Source organism: Penicillium alfredii (genome assembly GCF_028826965.1).
Source record: "Penicillium alfredii strain IBT 34128 chromosome Unknown utg000009l_segment0_segment0, whole genome shotgun sequence".
Taxonomy (NCBI): domain Eukaryota; kingdom Fungi; phylum Ascomycota; class Eurotiomycetes; order Eurotiales; family Aspergillaceae; genus Penicillium; species Penicillium alfredii.
In genome coordinates this window covers 2,998,575-3,016,874 of record NW_026622706.1, presented here as the reverse complement: position 1 = coordinate 3,016,874, position 18,300 = coordinate 2,998,575, and the positions used below count along the sequence as shown (strand labels likewise).

Genomic DNA, 18,300 nt, shown 5'->3' with positions numbered 1-18,300 from the left:
TCCACTCGGCTTCTGTCCGGCTGTAGCCGCCCTCGGAGAGACTCTGAGTACTCCGAGCAGTCGGACTAATCGGAGAGTGATGTAAGTCAACTTATTAAGTATAGAATGGATATACTTAGGTAGTAAAACATAGTAAAATGTAGTCAAATACTTGATAGGAATACACAGAATAAATTATACCATGGACATCTATAGGCACATTCGAGGTATACTTCTTTTTTTCTAATCTATCTACTCAAGACCACTCTATCTTGTCTGTTTCGCATAATTGATTTTTGATTCACATGGGTATCTGACTAGAGGAAAGAAAATATAAAACGCATCGCACTTTTCTAAGCATCTCACCACCAGGCAATAGGACCCAGTCCCGCCATCTGCATTGAGCCCTGGAGAATTATCAATAAAATTGGCTTCACAGCGCAAGACATAATCAACTTACAATGATCGAATATGCAGGCTTTCTTTCCAAAGCAGGCCCATCACCGAGATCTGGCGCATTGGGAATCTGGTCATGCCATTCCTCGGTCTCGACTCGGAAGCGAACAATCTCACCCACATCAAAGTAAAATGTAGATCCGTCCTCACTATCCCAGGTCCATACCTGATCTGCGTAGTCACTGCGAGAGCTTAGTTCATGCTCTTGAAATTCTCCATAAGGGGAGCAGCTTACAATTTGGCTCCTTCCAAAAGGAGGTCGGGGGGAATCAAGATGTCGTTGAAGAACTCCACTCCAACTGCAAATAAGTCAGCTCCAATTACACCTACCATCTCCGAGATTGATTGCAAGGAACGCACTTTTAATCCCGTGCTCCGTTGCGCTGGCAATCTTGCCCAGCATGATTTCTCCCTTGAACGGCCGGAACACGATCATTCGAAATTTGACTGAGAAACAGATTTAGCAACGTTCCAACTTTCTAGATCGATAAACAGGAAGATGGAGAGAGCATCGACTCACCATTCACATTGACCACACCAGACCCATGGCCAATCAGGCCATCAGAGGACTCTAGCAGGTCATAGAAGCTGATGCAAAGTCCGATCTTTTGAATGACCTAACACACTAGCGTGAGTGAGATGAAAATGAGTACGAGAAAAGGTGTACATACCTTGTTGGCGTATTTCTCATTGATATTGTCTTCAATGGCCACTGCACTGAACTTGGAAAAGTCCTCGGGGGAGATCCGGATGAGATCCGAGATGGTGGTCTGCCGCCGTGAGAAGATACTCAACTCAATCAAAGAAAAACAAAACCGAGAGACTTACGAGGATGAACATGCTGGAGACGGGGTGATGCGCAAAGGCAAAGGATTCCTTAAAAAAAAGGCCTGTAGAGGTTCTGATGTTCGGCCAATAGCCGTGCGACCCAGCTCAGAATCACGTGACCCAGAGCTGTCAGAGTGAAAAAAAGTGCCGGCCTAGGTCAGTCGTGTTTCCATCCCAGGATGGTGTAAAGATTGTGTTGTGCCCGCGCTGGGACCCCTGGAAGGTCAAGCATCCACCATGACCTCGCAGGGGTTTTCTTTTCCCCCGCCACCACCACCTCCCCCGACCACCCAGCAGCCATCGGCGTACCCCTCGGCGCAGCATGGACCGCATTGGGGACGAGGTGCGGGCGGACCTCGAGGCCGGGGACGGGGTCACAACAATCGAGGAGGCCGAGGTGGACATTTTGCTGACAGTCGACCTTCTGCATACCCTCCGAATCCTGCAGGTTTCAACTATCCCCCTGTGAATTATGGCGGCTACCCAACTCAACCGATGTCGACCACCTACATGCCTCCCTCACAATATCCTCCCTCACAGTCCTCAAGCTTCCAGCATCCACCGAATCCTCCATTTCCACCACCACAACAGTTTGCGACAGGTTCCACGGCTTATCAACAGCTATCCTACAACACGGCGAACCTCCCGTCCTACCCTCCTCAGACTACCCCGACATATCCTGCCGGTGTACCAACACCGCAGCATTCGCCTCCGCCAAACCCGATGATGGGATCTATGCACTGGGGTGCCGATCGACAGGGTACAGTGCCATACATGGGGGCTCAGCCTGGACATACACGAGGCCCCCGTTTGTCGCATCCGCATGGGAACCACGGTCCCAAACAAAAGCATGCTACCAAGCGGGACCACACAGCTGCATTTAGCAAACCCCAATCAACCCTCAAAACCCCCGCACCACCTCCAGTTCCCAGCTTTGGCAATCCCTTACCAGTGAAGCCACCACCGGCCGCCGACGCCATCCGCAAACCGAAGAAAAGAAAGAGGAAGCATAACCAGCTGGGTTTGACTCCAAAGACCGAAGAGCATGAGTCCAGCGAGGAGGACGAGGATGTCAACGAGGAATCCAAACTGGCGCCAGGCTCTGATGCTGCGCCGCTCCAGTTTACCTACAAAGGTCAGACTGCGACACTCCAGTCTGCGACAGATATTGCCGCATGGATTGCAGAACGAAGGAAGAGATTCCCCACACAAGCCCGAATCGAGGAAAAGAAAAAGGCTGCGGAGGAGGCCAAAGCGGCCCGCGAAGCAGCTCGCCGGCAGAAAGACCAGACGAAACCCAAGGACTCTGGTCACAAAACGGATAAAACGGGCGAGGAACATGCTGACCCTGCAGTCAATGCTGCCATGAAGGCGCAACGCAAGGCTGATAAGATCCGACGAACTCTTGACCGGGAGCAGAAACGCTTCGCCAAAGCTGAAGCCGAAGCAGAGGCCGCTCGTCTGCGGGTGGAAGCACTACAGAAAGAGGCCTTGGGTCTGAAGCCGGAGGGCTCCGGGCAGAACGGATTGAGCAAACCGGAAAATCATGAATTGTCACAATCGGGGATAGACGAGAAGAACGCCTCGACTCAAGATGCGAAGCAGCCAGAGGTATCAGAAGAAGCGTTGGTCACAGAGGTACCTGACTCCGTTCATATCACCGAGGCTGTCCACCACGCGCAACATGCCTCGGACGAGTCCATGGATCTGTCATCTCACGAGTCCGACGCGAGCGACTGGACCTCATCCAGCGGTTCTAGCTCAGAGTCCGAGTCCGAGTCTGACGCCAGCGAGGATTCCGCACCCGAAGAGGTGAGCTTACGCCGCATGGGGCCTGAAAGAGTTGCTCCGCCACCTCGCGAGGGCAAGAAACCCCCCTGTCGCCACTTTGCTCGCACCGGGCATTGTAACCGCGGCGACATGTGTAAATTCTCCCATCTCCCGGAGCGAGCTCCCAAAACAAAGCCGGCAGAGCAGAGGGGGCGCAAGGGACTTCTCCAGGCCGTAAGATTCTCTATTGTCCATTTTTAGATTGTTTTGTTTACTGACTTAGATCAGTTGCTGGACCGGCAAAAGGGAGACGAAGACCGACGCGCGATGGAAGTCATTTCGTGCCTCGGCCAGAATGGGCTGTTAGACGGAACTGACCCCTAGCAAGCATGAAGCTGTACGATTTTATTGTACGAATGTATTTGGCTGTACAGATATACCAGGGTTTACTTTTTTGCTCAGGGGCAACACAGAAAGAGAGATCGAGGGGGGTCGCGTGGCTCTCAGACATCTGCTCGACATTAGGATTAGTGCAGAAACAGGCCAAAACATACTAAAACATCGTCCAAAGTAACCCGAGTAATTCTAGCCGATCCCAAGTGGAGATGATTTTATTTCGATGAGTGGCCCAGTCGCTAATCGTTAGCCCAACCCTGGAATAGTGCAGGGTGTAGCAATCAATCACCAGCCAAGACTTCTTTGTGAATCAGTAAATTATTCGTAAATTATTCTTAGCACTTGAATGTCTCTGACCACCCCGCGCTATTTCTTAGCTCCGGCTAGCGTGCCATCGCCAGGTTTTATACCCGGAACCTCGCGCCGTTTTCGCCTCTTTCGCCTCCCTCTCTCTCTTTCACCTTTTCGCCTTCTCTGCCTTTTTTTTAAAATTAACTTTTCACGGTCTTTTTAATTCCCTGCGATTTCGCTCTTTATTTGATCCGCAGACCTCTCGCTCTCTTTTCTTGACAATTCTTGACATTCTTTACCTCCATCCTGTACTTGTGTTTTTTTTTATCCCTTTTGAGTATATACACTTATCTCATCTTTTGCCACCATGCGCGCTTTTCTCTCTCTGGTGATCGCCCTCTTTGCGGCCGTGGTTGCTGCATCCAGCCGCGCCAACCCCTTCAACATCCCCGATGATGGCTACACCTTCGAGACTGGCAAGCCGACCACCCTCACGTGGCAGCAGACGACCGGTGGCACTGTGACGCTGCGACTGCAATGGGGTGCCGTGACCACGGCGACCTCGGGCACGGTGATTGCTTGTAAGTGATATGCTGATGGCCGCCACTTGTGACGATTCCTTGTCACTAATTCGAATCCCTAGCCAACATCGACAACAGCGGCAGCTTCACGTGGCACGTGCCGGAGAACCTGGAGGCCCAGCCTGACTACACCATTGAGATTCTCTCCGACGCCAACACCGGCGACTACAACTTCCTGCCCCGCTTCACCGTCCAGGGTGCCAAGGTTGGTGCCTCCTCGTCTAGCCCGTCTGACAGCTCGTCCGACTCGGCTCCCTCGACCACTAGCGAGTCGACTACCTCCACCTCGGCTCCGACGACTTCGGCCACCCCGACCTCGACCTCGTCGGAGTCGGAGTCCTCGAGCACGAGCAGCCCGACGACCATGGTCACCAAGACCAGCTCTGCCTCTAGCTCCTCCACTAGCTCGACGAGCTCATCCTCGGACTCTTCGAGCTCGTCATCGACCCCGACCAGTTCCTCCAGCGCGTCAGCCTCGGCTTCGCAGACTGCGGTGCCGACCACCAACGCGGGCATTGCCAACCGGGTGTCGGGTGGCATGCTGGCGGTTGTCCTGGGCGCCATTGCCGTCATGTAAATGAAAGGCGGATGTTGATGTCACGATCCAGGCTCTGAAGTTACACTTTTTGATTGGCACGCTTAATGGGGTAATTCCTTTTCTTTTTCTTTTCTCCTGTATGGATTGTGTCCGGAACAGTCATAATGTCTACTTTCGACTCTGTCTCTTTTCTTTTCTTTTCTTTCTTTTCTTTCTTTTCTTTCTTTTCTTTTTTTTTCCCCTTTCTTTCTGGTTGGTTTGAGGTGGATAACACTGCTGTATCAACACCTGTCATTATTTTATTTTCTCCAGTCCAGTTGCAACGACGTGTGTGCAAGTACTCTTTTTTTTTCTCTCTGCTGATTCTATACCAGTTTCTTCAGTAGACAAAGCCCACAATTTGATCAGCATAAATAGTGTGGACCCTCGGGAGATAATCATGAACATCCTTACTGAACTGGTATTCCAGGGCTGAATTAATAATTCAATAATGTGTTCTTGTCGCAGTTTCCCTCTCGTTGTCTTTTATGTTCTTTTTGGAGGTGGCTTCATTCAGGGGGTGCCGTTTCTCTCCGCAAGGGGCTGATCTCTTCTCCTCCCCCCAACAGACTTCGGCGCTATAGCAGCGAGTGCCCGGGGGATATCGCTGCAATAATATAAGGATCGGCACTCTGGAGGGACTTGGCGTCGGTGGAGACACAACCGCAAGATTGATAGACGAGGGGAGTTTCCTGCTTGGGAGATAGTCCATATTTGCGGTTGACCTCGGGGTAGACCGAATAATGAGGATTCTATATACAAGTCGTGGATATCCATGGATGGAGTATGAGATAGTAGTATGAATTGTGGGTGTGTGCCTGAACTGTGAAATACATGCCGACCGCAATCTCAGAACTCAGAAACATCACTCTTCCATCGCATCCATTGCCATCACGACTGACCTCGGCCCTCCATGTGGTTTCCAGACCAAAACAGAACTCACTCTTTAGGCAGCATGAATTGCTGAGATCTGACTAGCACTCTGTCTCCTGGCATTGCATATCGCCATGGATGACTCGATATCGCCTCCACACCCGTGGACACACACACCGCATCGCCTCCCAAACACACTTGGGGTTCCCATGGAGAAACACGCCCCTAACATGCAAGGTTCATCCGATTATGATCGGGACTGGATACGTTCCTCGTGTTCGGCCGCAAGGGCGCCCTGGCATCTTGCAGCTCGCTACCGACGGCCCGAAGCCAGAGAGCCAGGGGTCTTTTATGATTTAGTCCTTAGGGTTGGTTTCTGTTGTGTTTTCTGATGTGTCTGCAACAGATCTCATCCAAGGGTCCAACAATTGGAAAATTGGCAAAATCTTTTTCGAGGGAAAAATGAATTCGAATCCATGGACACTGTGACTGCTTACATGTGAGATATGCGCGCTTCAGCACCAAGGCCGGGGTCCTTGCCCTCTTCGCTGGTGGATTGTCAATGGTTCGACGCACAGTCTCTCTCGGGTGTGCCTCTGTACCACCATTGGAAGCCTATGGCCAGCGATGACGATGACAGCTCGGTTCTCAATGATCGACCCGGCCGCAGAAGACGTATCCAGCTGTCCGACTATCCGAGAGTCATGACATAAAAATAATTCGCCCAGAAAACTATATATACTACGCAGAGAGACCTCGATTAGACTCGAGTTTCTTTGCGTGCAGGCAGAATTCAAATTGAAACGGTGATCTTCTATACCCCCTATATCAGAGACATATCCCATACAGTGCAGCGTGATTCTTCTTCTATCTCTCTCAGTCAACATGCCCACGAGTATCTACCTTCTCGCGTCGGTTGCAGCGCTCGCTGGCTCGCACCTGGCACATGCGCAAACCAATATCACGTCCAATGTCTGTGCCGACTCGTCGAGCTTTTCGAAATGCAATGGCAACGTTGCCAGCAAGTGGCGCTCCTGTGTGAATGACTGCAATGGAAATGGCAACTGTATCGTGGACTGTGGCTGTAGTTCGCACCAGGATTATATCAATTGCATGGCGCAGTCGTGCTGGAACCAGGTATGGAAATGAAAAGCAGAGAGAGAGAGGAGAGACCCATCTCTTACTGACAATACATCAACAGGTGTATTCATGCGAATACCAGCTCTTCGTCCAGCAGTACTTCGCCGTCTGCCCCAGCGCCGTTGAACCGATTCCGTTCTGGCCGGCGCCAGACAATGCGCCGCATCGCTGCTCGTGCAGTCTGGGAAAGGTGCTCCAGACAACACTGAGCGCGCGCAAAGAGCAGCTCTCTTGCATGCGCAACGTCACCGATCGAACGAAAACCGACCTGTCCGATCTGCCCAACCTGCCCGACCTAGGCAATGGCCTGGACATCGCCAAGCGAGCCTCTGAATGCGCCTGCTGCGGCGCCAGTGCCAGTATCTCCGCGTACGTGTTGTCTCACCACTCCCCCACTATCACTCCTACTTGAAGCTTGCACATGCCAAGGGAAACCAGAGCACTAATACTCCATCACAATTCATGTACAGTGCCTGGGAAGTATGCCCCCACACCGAACCCAGACTCGCAGGCGCCGATCTCTGGCCACTCTTCTTCCCCAACGACTTCCCAAACCTATACACCTCCGTCCCGCACTGGGCCTGGTCCTCATGCGACAAGACCATCGACGCATCCAGCTGCAAGAAGATCGGCTTCTCTGACGCAACCGACAAGTTCTACAAGCCGGGCGACCTGCCCGCCAACGGCACCTCGAAGCTGCACAACATCGAGGGCACGGTCACGGCCCCGCCCAGCGGCACTGTGCTGACCTGGTCGCAGTCCTCTACGACGCATACCGTTACGGCTACCGGGTATGATAAGAAGGCTGTTGCTAGCCAGAGTGAGTTCCGGGCCACGGCGACGGGGGCTGAGGCGTTGTTCCCGTCGCAGACAAATAGTAATGGTGCGGGTGGGTTGCGGCCCTGGGGTGCTGCTGCTGGTATGGTTGTTGGGGCTGTGGTTGTGGGGTTGGTTGCTCTGTAACTTGGATGGAGTATTCTCCTCACTGGAAAATGGTGCATGACAATAGGCACTGTTGGGTCAGGCCTATTCTTGAGAGACGAGATATGTTTATACTCTTATGATCTGCATGCTTGTCACGTTCATGATACGAGCCTCATGATATGGTGTGGATGAGTTACGGGTTTCCGACCTCACGACCTTTTACGGATATAATCACGATTGAACGGGAAAATCCCATTGTCCTATATCATAATGCAAGTGTTGAACTACCCAGCAACGAGAACCAACGCCGACCATGCGCCAGGTGATATATCCAACCAGGACCTAGTCAATACATACTACCTTGTAGACAAGAGGTATTTCCGTAGGTCGTGGTAAATCACAAAAGCAACCGAAACCATGCTGACCACCCTCAAGTCCACGACGGACACACCCGCTTGAGAAACTTCATAAACTTGAAGAATCCCACGACATACTCGACATTCCCGTGAGGGTCGACGACGCGTTCGGGGAAGGCAATACCAGCACCATACAAGCCGGGAATCACGGGCCCGTCACCGTGCTCATGGAACTTGCCGGTCTCATGATCGAACTCCATCGCCAGGGGCGCACCGCCGCTGACCAGCTTCGGGAGAGGATCACGGGTGAACCCGACGGCATGGACAATATATGAGCAGGCGGGAAGGTGGGCACGGTACTGCGCCGACTCGGCAGCGGAGCCGCCGGCGCAGTCAATTTTGGTGATGATTTCGCCGGCGGGCGAGGACGGGAGCCGGTCGTCTTCCAACTGGGAGCGGGCGAAGTCCGCAGCCAGGCCCTTGAGCCCCGTGTTGTCGCGCAGGATCCAGCCATCCTTGTACTCGGCGTAGCGGAGGGGGTGGCGGGTGAACCAGCGGACGCGGAGAGCCGGGTGCGAAGAGTGGGCGAGCTGGACGAGGTTGAGGAGGGCGAGGATGGCACTGTGCGAAGCGCCGACGACGGCGACGGTGACTGCGCGGTCGTCGGGGAGGAGCTCGGCCAGCTCGGTGGGCTTGAGGACGGTGTCGAGGTCCAAGCGTTGGATGCCGAGGTCTGGCACGGGGACGGGGAGGTGGGTGGGGTGCGAGCCCGTGCAGAGGATCAGCCGTGAGGTCTCGATCTCCAGTTCATCTGACGAGTCAGAGCGCTTGATGCGGACGGTCCACTTGGCTGCAGAAGACGACGCTGCTGCAGACTGCAAGTACGAACGATGATATCATGATTAGTCTTTCCGAGTGATGAAAATCTGGGGAATATCAACTCTGACGAACCCTCTCGGCGAGACTGGCGGCCGTGACGAAGCCGCGGCAGGCGTAGACCTGCTCCATCTTCATTAGCCCGTCGGTGAGCCCGCGCACCATGTCCGCGGCGTAGTGCAGATGACAGGTCTTGTCCTGGTCCAGCTTGGCCAGCGTGGAAAACGCATTTGGAGCCCGGGCGTTATCGATCACTGTTCGGAAGGGCTGCACGGCTGTCGCGTAGGCCTGGAACAAGGACACTTTGGTGTTGCTGGCGGACTGTCAACTGGAAGAACCACACCACAGCCGGCCTGGGATCCAAAAGAATTAATCAACCAACCTGGGAACCTCGCGGTACTTCCGGTTCACTCGACCGGCCTCGAAACTGGGGTCAACCCAAGCTATTGTGCCCAGTTGTCGCTCCAGTAAGTTCCCAACAACAGCCAGACCGGCAGGGCCGGCTCCCACAACCACTGCAGCGCATTTCCGTGATGCCATTCTCAGGCTCGACTGGAGATAGAGATGAGAGACAAAAATAAAAAAAAAGTCCTCAAAAAAGAGTTCCAGTGGAAAAAGAGTGCAAGTCAAAAAATGGTTCTCATTCAGGGTATCTCAATAAATAGAAGTCACAAGAACGTAGCAAAAGAGAAAAAGGTGAGGGGGTGTGGAAAGGGGCGGTTTGGGAACAGCCAAGACCCGACACCAAATCGTGGGAAAAAATCGCCATGCGTCATCTAGCACCATTGGTGGTGCAGATAGCGCAACCAGGACCCAGTCGGATAATTTGGGAACGAGAAAACTGTTCAAGGTCCCCAATCACCCATCGTGTATGCGTAGGTCTCGGGCGAGATAGACCTGTCGATCCTCTCCAAACCTCTTCCCCCTCTCTCTTCAAATGTTGATTCAGAGCCTCGAATTGGTCGAAAGTCCGAATTTTCTGCTCGTGGGACTTCAACCGGCCGAGAGGAAGAGGCAGGATTCTCGCGGGCAACGCATGGGCCCCACCGGCGCTTTCCGTCGGCCTGTCGGCTGCGTCGGCTGTGATCAGTCGGAGTGGGAAAGGGGGGAGAGTGTCACCCTCGAGGGAGGGGACAACCACGGGGTTTCTTTTTTTCACGGCATATGAGCGACCGTCTTCATGTCGGATGACATTGCGGTTGACCGGGCAAATTGGGTCAAAAGAAAAAGCAAGAGCTGGTCGAGGGCGAGCGCTGGTCTTATACTCTGCTCGCTGGCGTCGATCGTGGAGCTTGGCGAAATTGCGTGATCGCGCAATTGCTTAGTCAGTGGTGGCCCTGGAGCACGAACTAACTATACTACCGGGCAGTGACTAGCTTCCTGAATCCATGAATATTTTGGACATTGTCTACGAAGTACCAAGATGTGATCTCATGGGAGCATTGCATAGTATTCTCACCGTTCGTATTGACTGCTCATATTGACTTGATGAAACCTGAATGTACCCAACGCCCATCACTGCTCACATCGATACTTTATGACCATATCATTCCGATAGCCAGGGAAAATAGGCAAGAAAAACTGTTCTACACAGCCCAAAAGATCCTCATCCTGGCACGATAGACATGGTTGGACCAGCCCACAAAGCGGGCCCGAGCCCAGAGCGCAATCGAGTCCCCAACTTCCAGTTCGCGCACTCCGCGTCCATCCAGAGTGAGGGGACCACGGCCCTGGGTGCGTTCGATCTCATGGGCCTCGGGTGACTCCGGATCGATACTGTCTTGGTAGTGCCAGACAATCCTGACATGCTGCATCTCAGAAACGTGGGCACCGTTGACCTGTAGCTTGTTTCCACGCGGCAACAGAAGCGAGTCGGCCTCAGTGTAGTGTTTGCGAACTTGCCCCCGCTCATTGTCCAGGATCTCCTGCTCGGTTCCGTCGGCGTACATATTCTTCGCGTGGGCCTCGCGAATGACTTCGGTGTCGAACCAGGTCCATGCACACTCATACATATTCTCCCGACGACGTCCAAAACCTTGGTCATGAGAAGAAAGATCAAAGACGATCTTGCGACATGGATGGAGGGAGCGATGAGGGAGTGGTTGGGGAGTTTCTGATCGTTCCAGACTCTGTATAGGGAATAACAAAGTAGACCCGATTAGCAGGAGGATCAGTTGTATCCACAACCCACAGTGCGTACCTGTCGGTCATAACAGAGAGGTACCGTCTTTAGCAGCACCTGGTCTTGGTCTTTCTGGACGTGTCTCTCCCCCTCCATGCTCTGCTCCCAGGATGGCCAGTACTCAGCTGCATCGACGATCAGGTCCACCAGCTCTTTGGGCAGCCCATTTGGGACTTTCCATTGTAGCAGATAACGGACTTTGAGCACATCCCATAGGGCTGGAAAGAACGGTTCGGGTTGTGTTTCGGGCACTCCGTCAGACGCATCGTCGGAATCTGAGCTTGTAGAGCTCGGGGAGATATCCCTCGGTGGGGTTGGCTCTGGGCGAGACGGACGCAAAGGCAAGACAGCAGAGAAGATGTTAGACAGCATGATGACTACCTCGTCTCTCGAGTCAGTTGGTGTGTCTTTGTTAAACAGTAGTTACCTTGTCAGCGGTTATCTTTTATCGTTTGCCCCACATCAACGTCAGCGTGGTAGAGCTACCTGAAAGCGGTGGGCATGTAATTGTTTGAAGGGCGAGAAGTCGCTGCGGCAGGGGAATCTCAACAGGATATGGTGGGCTTACAACAGCAAAATCAAATGCGGCTTATGGAGAGACAGAGATTGTGATGACGTCAATGTTTACAGGGGTGATCGTAACAATCGAATGCCCTTTCCCAACGCCCAAAAATACAGGATCAATTTGGTAAGATCAGGGCTTCTGCCCACCTGCTGCCCGATAGGCCGCAGCCCGCTTACTGCTCCGGTTCTTCGGCTTGCCCTTGGAGCCGCGGCTCTTCGTCTTCGCCTTGATCGACGAGTTGCCCTCAGTCGCTCGATGACCCTCAAACACAAACGAGTTCGCCGCAATGGAACCCTTCCCATCAGCCTTAATCTTGGCCGCGCCCGCTCGGCCGAGCAGTTTGCCGGCCCGACCTTGCAACGTCTTTTGGGCCTCTCCCATCCGCGGGTTCTTTGCATCGGCCTCAGGGCCCTTCTTGGCCATCTTCCGAGCTCGAGTGACACGCAATTTCCGGGGCAGCAGGGGCGGGAAATTCTTCTCGTTGAGCAGAAGCGCCTCCTCGACGCCGTTGCCATCGTAGAACTGGACGTAGGCGAACCCTTTCCCGACACGAGTAGACCGATCACGAATCACACGGACAAACTCAACACTGCTCTTGGGGGCTTTCTTGTCTTTCTTCCCCCCGGTGTGGGCATTGAAAGTGCGCCACAGACCCTCCTCGATATCGGCAGGGGCGCGGTTCTTTTTCTTTTTGCCAGACTCCTCGTCCGCCGCTTCGTGGTCGACGAAGCTTAAGTTACCCACGAACACGCACCGCTTGTTGTCAATCCCCGCGGGGTGTGCGATGCTGTCTACACGCAGGTGCCGATCCAAAATGACTGTGCCATTCAATGCGATGGGCGCCTTCCGGGCGGCTTGGATCGTGGTATAAACTGCGTAAGCGTTGGTACTGGGCGTGGTCTCATCGAGGATCTCCCGTCTGGCAAACGAAGCACGCTTCGGAAGCCCCCTCCGCTGGAAAAGGGAACGGAGCGGAAACGGATGGATTCGACCTTGTGCGGACCCGTAGATTCAGGGAGTGTCGAGCAAAAGGAGGCCAGGTGTCGGAGAAGAGTTTTCTTCGCCGACTTGGATTTGATAGCCTGGGTCGAGACGTTCCCCAAAAAGACAGTGCGGTTGGACTTCTCGACGTCACTGTTTCCAGCTGTTCCGGACAGACTTTCATGCACCGGAGCCGGAGCGCTCGAGCCGTCTTCGTCATCACTGTCCTGGGATGCTGCTTCCTCGGGGACTTCGGAGTCGTCGCTCGAGGCATCGCTGCTGGCTTTCTTAACCTGCTTCTGACGCTTCGCCTGTTCCAATTTTTTCTTTTCCTCCGCCTTCTGCTCCTCCTTGGCAATGCGACGCATGTACGACTCCTCCAGATCGTCTTCGACACCGCCCCTCTTGCGCTTCCGAGTCTGTGTATCTTGGGTCTTTTCCTCCACGGCGGCCTCTGAGTCGCGGGTCTCGGGCGCGTCCTCCATCACTTCATCAAATGAAGGGGACGAAAAATCTTCCGATGCATTGGCATCGTCATTGTCGTTTTCAATCTGGGCCGCTTGTGTAGATTCGGCCGCAGCCTTCGTTGGGGGAACAGGGGCTTTAACGGGGCCAGCCTAAGAAGAATTAGCTGTGGACCCATCAATTACACTCGACAAGAATTGTCAACTAACACTATTCGCAAACAGCGAGCTCAGAGTCGGGTCCAGAGCTGCATTGCCGCCGACAAAGGGAAGAGAGCCGGCAGATTTGCTGGATGCCGGGTCCGTCTTGGACTGCGACTTTGACTTTTTGCCCATGATTGTTGAATATTTGGCCTTCCCGTTAGTGAGATCAGCACGGGGAAGTTGTCTCGACGTAGCGTCCTTCAGGTTGTGGACTGTACTTTGCGCCTTTTGTTGGACTTTTTTTTTTGGCTTATCGGTCTTGGCGCGGGAAGCTGATGCACATCACATGACTTAGAGTTGGGAGAAAGAAATCACGTTTGATTTATCTATGGGAAGCAGAGGAAGTTGAAAATTTGGCTATCTCAAAGTATGCTAGTTCTTGCGAACTTATCAAAGCCAAGTATGCTGCAGATTAAATCACTGTTGGGGCATGGAGATCTTGAGATTGATAATTATCTCCAGAATCAGCCTTGATCTGTAGATATAGAGTCTGTTTACTTCGACTGCTAGAATTTCCTTGTTCCTGGAACTTTTCTATGAGTCTTAAAAGCGTCGATGGTATCCATGCCATATAATAATGGGAGGTTGTAGCATGCAAGTAGTCAATGCAGAGGAAGCTGATTCCGTCGACGTCAACCCACGTGACTCGCTTTTTTCTTTGGGCGGTGAGGGTCACACTCGCCGGGACGCGGCAGAACCCCGTCACTCGCTTCTGTTGCTGCACCCCCATCATAGCGATCGGCTGGCCTGCGTCTCCCCTCCCTCTCTCTGTCCCATCGGCCTGCGATCCTGTGCTCTCCATACCAAATTCTCTTCATGCCGTCTCTTCTCTTGCGACCTTGTACTCTGGTCTTGCCCGCCTCCTAGCCGACCTCCCCTCGTCCCAAGTCGGTCTGCGCAGGACCACTTCGACTGAGAAGCTCGTGCTGGAAGACTATACTGGTGATACGCGTGGGCCTGGCTCCTGGTATATAACTTGCGCCCCCAGAACGCGGTGGTTTCGAGAATCGTGCTCGGTCGCGAGCAGCTGTGCTCATCACCGCCGTCGCTCCCGGCGCATTTGCTGAAACGGTACGTCGCTGGACAATTTTACTTCATTTGGGCCTCATATCCCGTTCGATGGACGAGCAGGAAGGTCTCTGCACCCTCTGCAGTTCTGTCCTTCTGCATGTTCGCCCTGCGCAGTCGCTGGGCTCGACGCTGAGCGACGTTTCCGACTCTGGGGGCGTCCCGATGATCAATCTCCGCACCGCCTTCTGGAGGCGCCGACCTACCCTTCCCACCCACCACCCACTGCGCCTCCATACCTTTTTTCTTGGGGCTGTGATCTAGCCAAGTTGACATGGCAATTGAGCTAATCGGTTTTGTGGCTTCTCTAGACTTTCAATCCAACCGCCGTCGGGTAACGCGGTGACCTTCTCCCTACCGCGAGCCCACGAACCCCAAATCCTGCCGAGAGCTACCATCGGCACAAACATCTTATATACTCCTCCTATATACCTTATACCACGATCGGGTCAGCTTCGTGCCACACGAAATTGCAGATGGAGGTGGCCGAGAGCGGAAAACGGGCCTCCGTTGGTGCCGCCACGGGGGCCGAGTCTACAATGCCCAATGGCGAGCGGAATCCATTCTTGGATGACCCCCTAATGGATGATGGACGATCAAGTAGCTTGAGCGAAATTGATGACGTCTCCGATAATGAGCCGTCCGATTTTGAGGATCCCGTGAAACCGGAAAAACCGCTGGAGAACGATTCGGAGGCGGAAACCGAGCGCATCGATGATTCTCCTCATAACATTCGAAAACGAGACATTGTGGTGAGCGCGGGCAGCGCTGGACCGAGCCCGAGCAAGCTTCATCAGTCGACGACGGTAGACGATGTCGACGAAGCGCATGTTGCAGATGATTCGCCGAGCAAGCCGCGGCGGTCTTCCAAGAACAATGGCGTTGCCGATCACCCCGAGATGGATGATGTCGAGCTTCCCGATAGTGTCGGCAAGAAACGAAAACGCGTCGATGCTGGCGACGAAACCGGCACTGAACTAGGCGACGAAGAGCCGTTGAGGAAGCGCCGGAGCTCACTCAAGAGTGACTTGAGCGATCCAATGGATGACGATGCGCCGTTGTCGCCGGAGCCGATAGAAGACCCCACTATTGCGCGCGACGATACGCCAGTCGACGATGCCCCGGAGATCGACATACCAGCCGCTTCGTCGAAAAGCAAAAAGGGCAAAAAGGGTAAGCGAAAAGGCAAGAGAGTTCCTGACGCGGATGAGGAGACCGAAGCTGGTGGTATTGAAGCCGCTACAGAGGACGTCGCTGATGAGAATGTTGGTGAAGACGACGAACCTGCGGAACAGGTTGAGGACGCCGATGATGCTGAAGCCACTGCTCGGGTTGAAGAAGAATGTAAGTCTTGAGTGCCTCTTTTCTGGACATCACAATCGCTCACGTTCTATACAGCCGTGAAAAAGATGTCTGCGATGGAGTCTCTCGCGACGTTGGAGAAAGAATTTGCAACATTGCGTGACAAGTAAGAGCTTATCTTCTCTTTCTTCGAGGTTGGATGCTGACACTCTCATAGGATTTATGACGAACGGATTTCCAAGCTCAACCGCGAGCTGGAGATGCTGACCGGGCCGAACCCAACCCACCCCGAGTACCTGCGCCAGGTGGAGTGTGTAGAACGACATCGGGACGCTAAAACTACATATGAACACACGTTGTACCGATACCGCATGAAGTCCCTTCTGAACAAGGGACTGGCCGAGCGAGCGCAGGCACATAGCACCTACTTCCAACGGATTCGAGACGTTCGTGAACGGCATTCCAGTGCGATTAGCAGACAGTTCTATGCGATTCAGCATGATCGCTTCAAGACAGACGAACTCAGCCCACATCATATCATTCCGTTCCCCACCCGTCGGTCGCAGCAAATCGCGCACCAGACCGCATACAACCAAGAAGTTTCGGTCATGGCCGGTGTCGCGAAATATGTTGGCTTTCCTGCTGCGCCCACCTTGCTTGGGGCGCGTTCGTCCGAACTTGATGACGACCTTGAAAAGATGGGAGTAAGCCGTCTCCACACCACCTGTACACGTTTACCTCAGATACTGATTTGAGCCTCTCAGATATCTGTCGAGTCTCGAGCCTCGGCTCCACGGCATTCGTCGGCGTTGCCGCCACGGGGTGCGATGTCTGCCATGTCGTCTAATGCTTTCCGCACAGCCGCCGAGGAAGCCTTCTTGGAGCAGACACCCTGGGCCAACCCACAACATCCCATCCACCAACAGCAGGCACATCAGCAGTTGTCGCAACAGCCACAGCCTCAGGCCCGTCCCCTAGAACAAGCACAACCGTCCTCATATGCAACTCCAGCAGCTCAGAAGCGGGTGGTAGATGTCAATGCGCCGAATGGATCCGCATCCACCATTCCCGAGAACCTCTCCGCAGCTAATTCGTCGGCGAACAACACCCCCTATGGCACCGAGCAGGAGCCACGACATCAACAGCAAGGGCCTTTTCGAAATCCTGAATATGACACCGAGCACAAGTCTGGGTTCCGGTCATTAAGCTCCTCGCCGTTGGATGTCCGGAAAGCACACCCTCACCCTCCACATTCTCTCGAGCATCGATCGCTTGCTGCTGACGCCACCTCCAACCGCAACCCCATCTTCTCTCCATCTCCAGCTCGGCAGGGCTTGTTCTCATCCTCAGCGGCACCAAACCGAGACCCTTCCCCGTCTATCCCGTCCAAACCGGTTGATGCCCATTATCGGGCCCACCAATCGGGCATCTCAACAGGGCCAGGTTCCAGCCAAATACCGTCTCGATGATCCCGCTCTCATCCTGTTGACATCCTCGATGGGGCTTGTTGCCTTCGGCTGGAACCGGCACTGCATTGAATGGCCCAGACCAGAATCATATTCAATTGTCTTGGACTTGCATCTTTTCCTCTTCTCCTTCTTTCTCGCCTGGGATAGAGTCTTCCGACCTCCCTCTTCCTCTTTAATTCTTGTTCGGTGTTCTGTATTCCGCTATTGCTGGAGTTGCAAACATGTATTCTGATTATCATGGACAGAGAGAATGTGTGAAATGCGGCGTGGATGGATACCAGGGGCATCTTGGCTTCAAGTCTCGACAGCGTTGATATATGGGAGAAAACCAAAAAAAAACTCGGGTGTTTTTTGCTACTTACTTTTTACTGCACTTCGATTCGAAGGCCATGTTTCTGGGTGGGTCAACGGGTAAATGGTTTTTATATATACCTTGGTGTATGGGGTATGGATGTTTTCTTTTCTTGTCTCTGCTTTTTGCTTTCTCAGTTTCGTGCTTGTGTCGTTGTACATACCACGCATAGAGATGGGCTACCAAGGCCTGGGAGTTTCTTCTTTTCTTTTTTTGTGTGTTTGAGGTGAAACATGGTTCATTCTTTGTCACTAGGCTTTGAACCTTGTGCATCACTTGCATCTCAGGAGCGGTGGCGTGGATATCAATCGAGGAGGAAAGAAATTCTTGTATAAAAAGAGGGGAAAATAAATGAGCAAGAAGTGTCAAATGCCGAGTGCACATATCGAAATTTGTCGATTACTTTCCATGGTTGCCTGGAATGCTGATACACAGGACTCACGTAGGACGTTTATTCCAGACTTACAAAGGGGTTCTAGAAGTATATCGTGTTATATCTAGGCATAGCATGCCCAGAATCAAATACGAATAACATGGCCGATGTTCAATATCCAGTTCCCTGATTTATTCTTTTAAGAAGGAAAAGATAGCAATATACATATGCGAGAATGGTAGAACCGAACTATGCGGTGGGTTAAGCAGAAGCCTTCTTCAAGGCTGCAATGG

General features: G+C 53.1%; 10 protein-coding genes across 10 annotated transcripts; 4 read left to right on the top strand and 6 right to left on the bottom strand.

The window, feature by feature from the left end:
* Positions 1-341: 341 nt before the first annotated feature.
* On the bottom strand, positions 342-1,275 carry NUU61_007055 (DNA-directed RNA polymerase III subunit RPC25; the record flags this gene model as incomplete). The annotated part of the gene is made up of 7 exons (XM_056657580.1): positions 342-386; positions 440-617; positions 671-734; positions 796-882; positions 956-1,052; positions 1,107-1,205; positions 1,264-1,275. 7 exons carry the CDS (start codon positions 1,273-1,275, stop codon positions 342-344), a joined length of 582 nt encoding a protein of 193 aa, XP_056510380.1.
* Positions 1,276-1,500: 225 nt separating this feature from the next.
* On the top strand, positions 1,501-3,294 carry NUU61_007054 (CCCH zinc finger protein; the record flags this gene model as incomplete). Its single annotated transcript, XM_056657579.1, has 1 exon — positions 1,501-3,294. One exon carries the CDS (start codon positions 1,501-1,503, stop codon positions 3,292-3,294), a length of 1,794 nt encoding a protein of 597 aa, XP_056510379.1.
* A 793-nt stretch (positions 3,295-4,087) lies between these two features.
* Positions 4,088-4,878, top strand: NUU61_007053 (GPI anchored serine-threonine rich family protein; the record flags this gene model as incomplete). Its single annotated transcript, XM_056657578.1, has 2 exons — positions 4,088-4,301; positions 4,364-4,878. The coding sequence occupies 2 exons, from the start codon at positions 4,088-4,090 to the stop codon at positions 4,876-4,878; spliced, it is 729 nt and encodes a 242-aa protein (XP_056510378.1).
* Positions 4,879-6,636: 1,758 nt separating this feature from the next.
* On the top strand, positions 6,637-7,854 carry NUU61_007052 (uncharacterized protein; the record flags this gene model as incomplete). The annotated part of the gene is made up of 3 exons (XM_056657577.1): positions 6,637-6,888; positions 6,953-7,260; positions 7,362-7,854. 3 exons carry the CDS (start codon positions 6,637-6,639, stop codon positions 7,852-7,854), a joined length of 1,053 nt encoding a protein of 350 aa, XP_056510377.1.
* Positions 7,855-8,245: 391 nt separating this feature from the next.
* Positions 8,246-9,587, bottom strand: NUU61_007051 (uncharacterized protein; the record flags this gene model as incomplete). Its single annotated transcript, XM_056657576.1, has 3 exons — positions 8,246-9,046; positions 9,123-9,360; positions 9,430-9,587. The coding sequence occupies 3 exons, from the start codon at positions 9,585-9,587 to the stop codon at positions 8,246-8,248; spliced, it is 1,197 nt and encodes a 398-aa protein (XP_056510376.1).
* Positions 9,588-10,633: 1,046 nt separating this feature from the next.
* Positions 10,634-11,059, bottom strand: NUU61_007050 (uncharacterized protein; the record flags this gene model as incomplete). The annotated part of the gene is made up of 1 exon (XM_056657575.1): positions 10,634-11,059. One exon carries the CDS (start codon positions 11,057-11,059, stop codon positions 10,634-10,636), a length of 426 nt encoding a protein of 141 aa, XP_056510375.1.
* A 158-nt stretch (positions 11,060-11,217) lies between these two features.
* On the bottom strand, positions 11,218-11,601 carry NUU61_007049 (uncharacterized protein; the record flags this gene model as incomplete). The annotated part of the gene is made up of 1 exon (XM_056657574.1): positions 11,218-11,601. One exon carries the CDS (start codon positions 11,599-11,601, stop codon positions 11,218-11,220), a length of 384 nt encoding a protein of 127 aa, XP_056510374.1.
* Positions 11,602-11,923: 322 nt separating this feature from the next.
* Positions 11,924-13,575, bottom strand: nop12 (rRNA-processing protein NOP12; the record flags this gene model as incomplete). The annotated part of the gene is made up of 3 exons (XM_056657573.1): positions 11,924-12,706; positions 12,763-13,392; positions 13,450-13,575. 3 exons carry the CDS (start codon positions 13,573-13,575, stop codon positions 11,924-11,926), a joined length of 1,539 nt encoding a protein of 512 aa, XP_056510373.1.
* A 957-nt stretch (positions 13,576-14,532) lies between these two features.
* On the bottom strand, positions 14,533-14,787 carry NUU61_007047 (uncharacterized protein; the record flags this gene model as incomplete). The annotated part of the gene is made up of 1 exon (XM_056657572.1): positions 14,533-14,787. One exon carries the CDS (start codon positions 14,785-14,787, stop codon positions 14,533-14,535), a length of 255 nt encoding a protein of 84 aa, XP_056510372.1.
* Positions 14,788-14,987: 200 nt separating this feature from the next.
* NUU61_007046 (uncharacterized protein) lies at positions 14,988-17,282 on the top strand (the record flags this gene model as incomplete). The annotated part of the gene is made up of 4 exons (XM_056657571.1): positions 14,988-15,855; positions 15,910-15,979; positions 16,031-16,517; positions 16,578-17,282. The coding sequence occupies 4 exons, from the start codon at positions 14,988-14,990 to the stop codon at positions 17,280-17,282; spliced, it is 2,130 nt and encodes a 709-aa protein (XP_056510371.1).
* Positions 17,283-18,300: the final 1,018 nt, after the last annotated feature.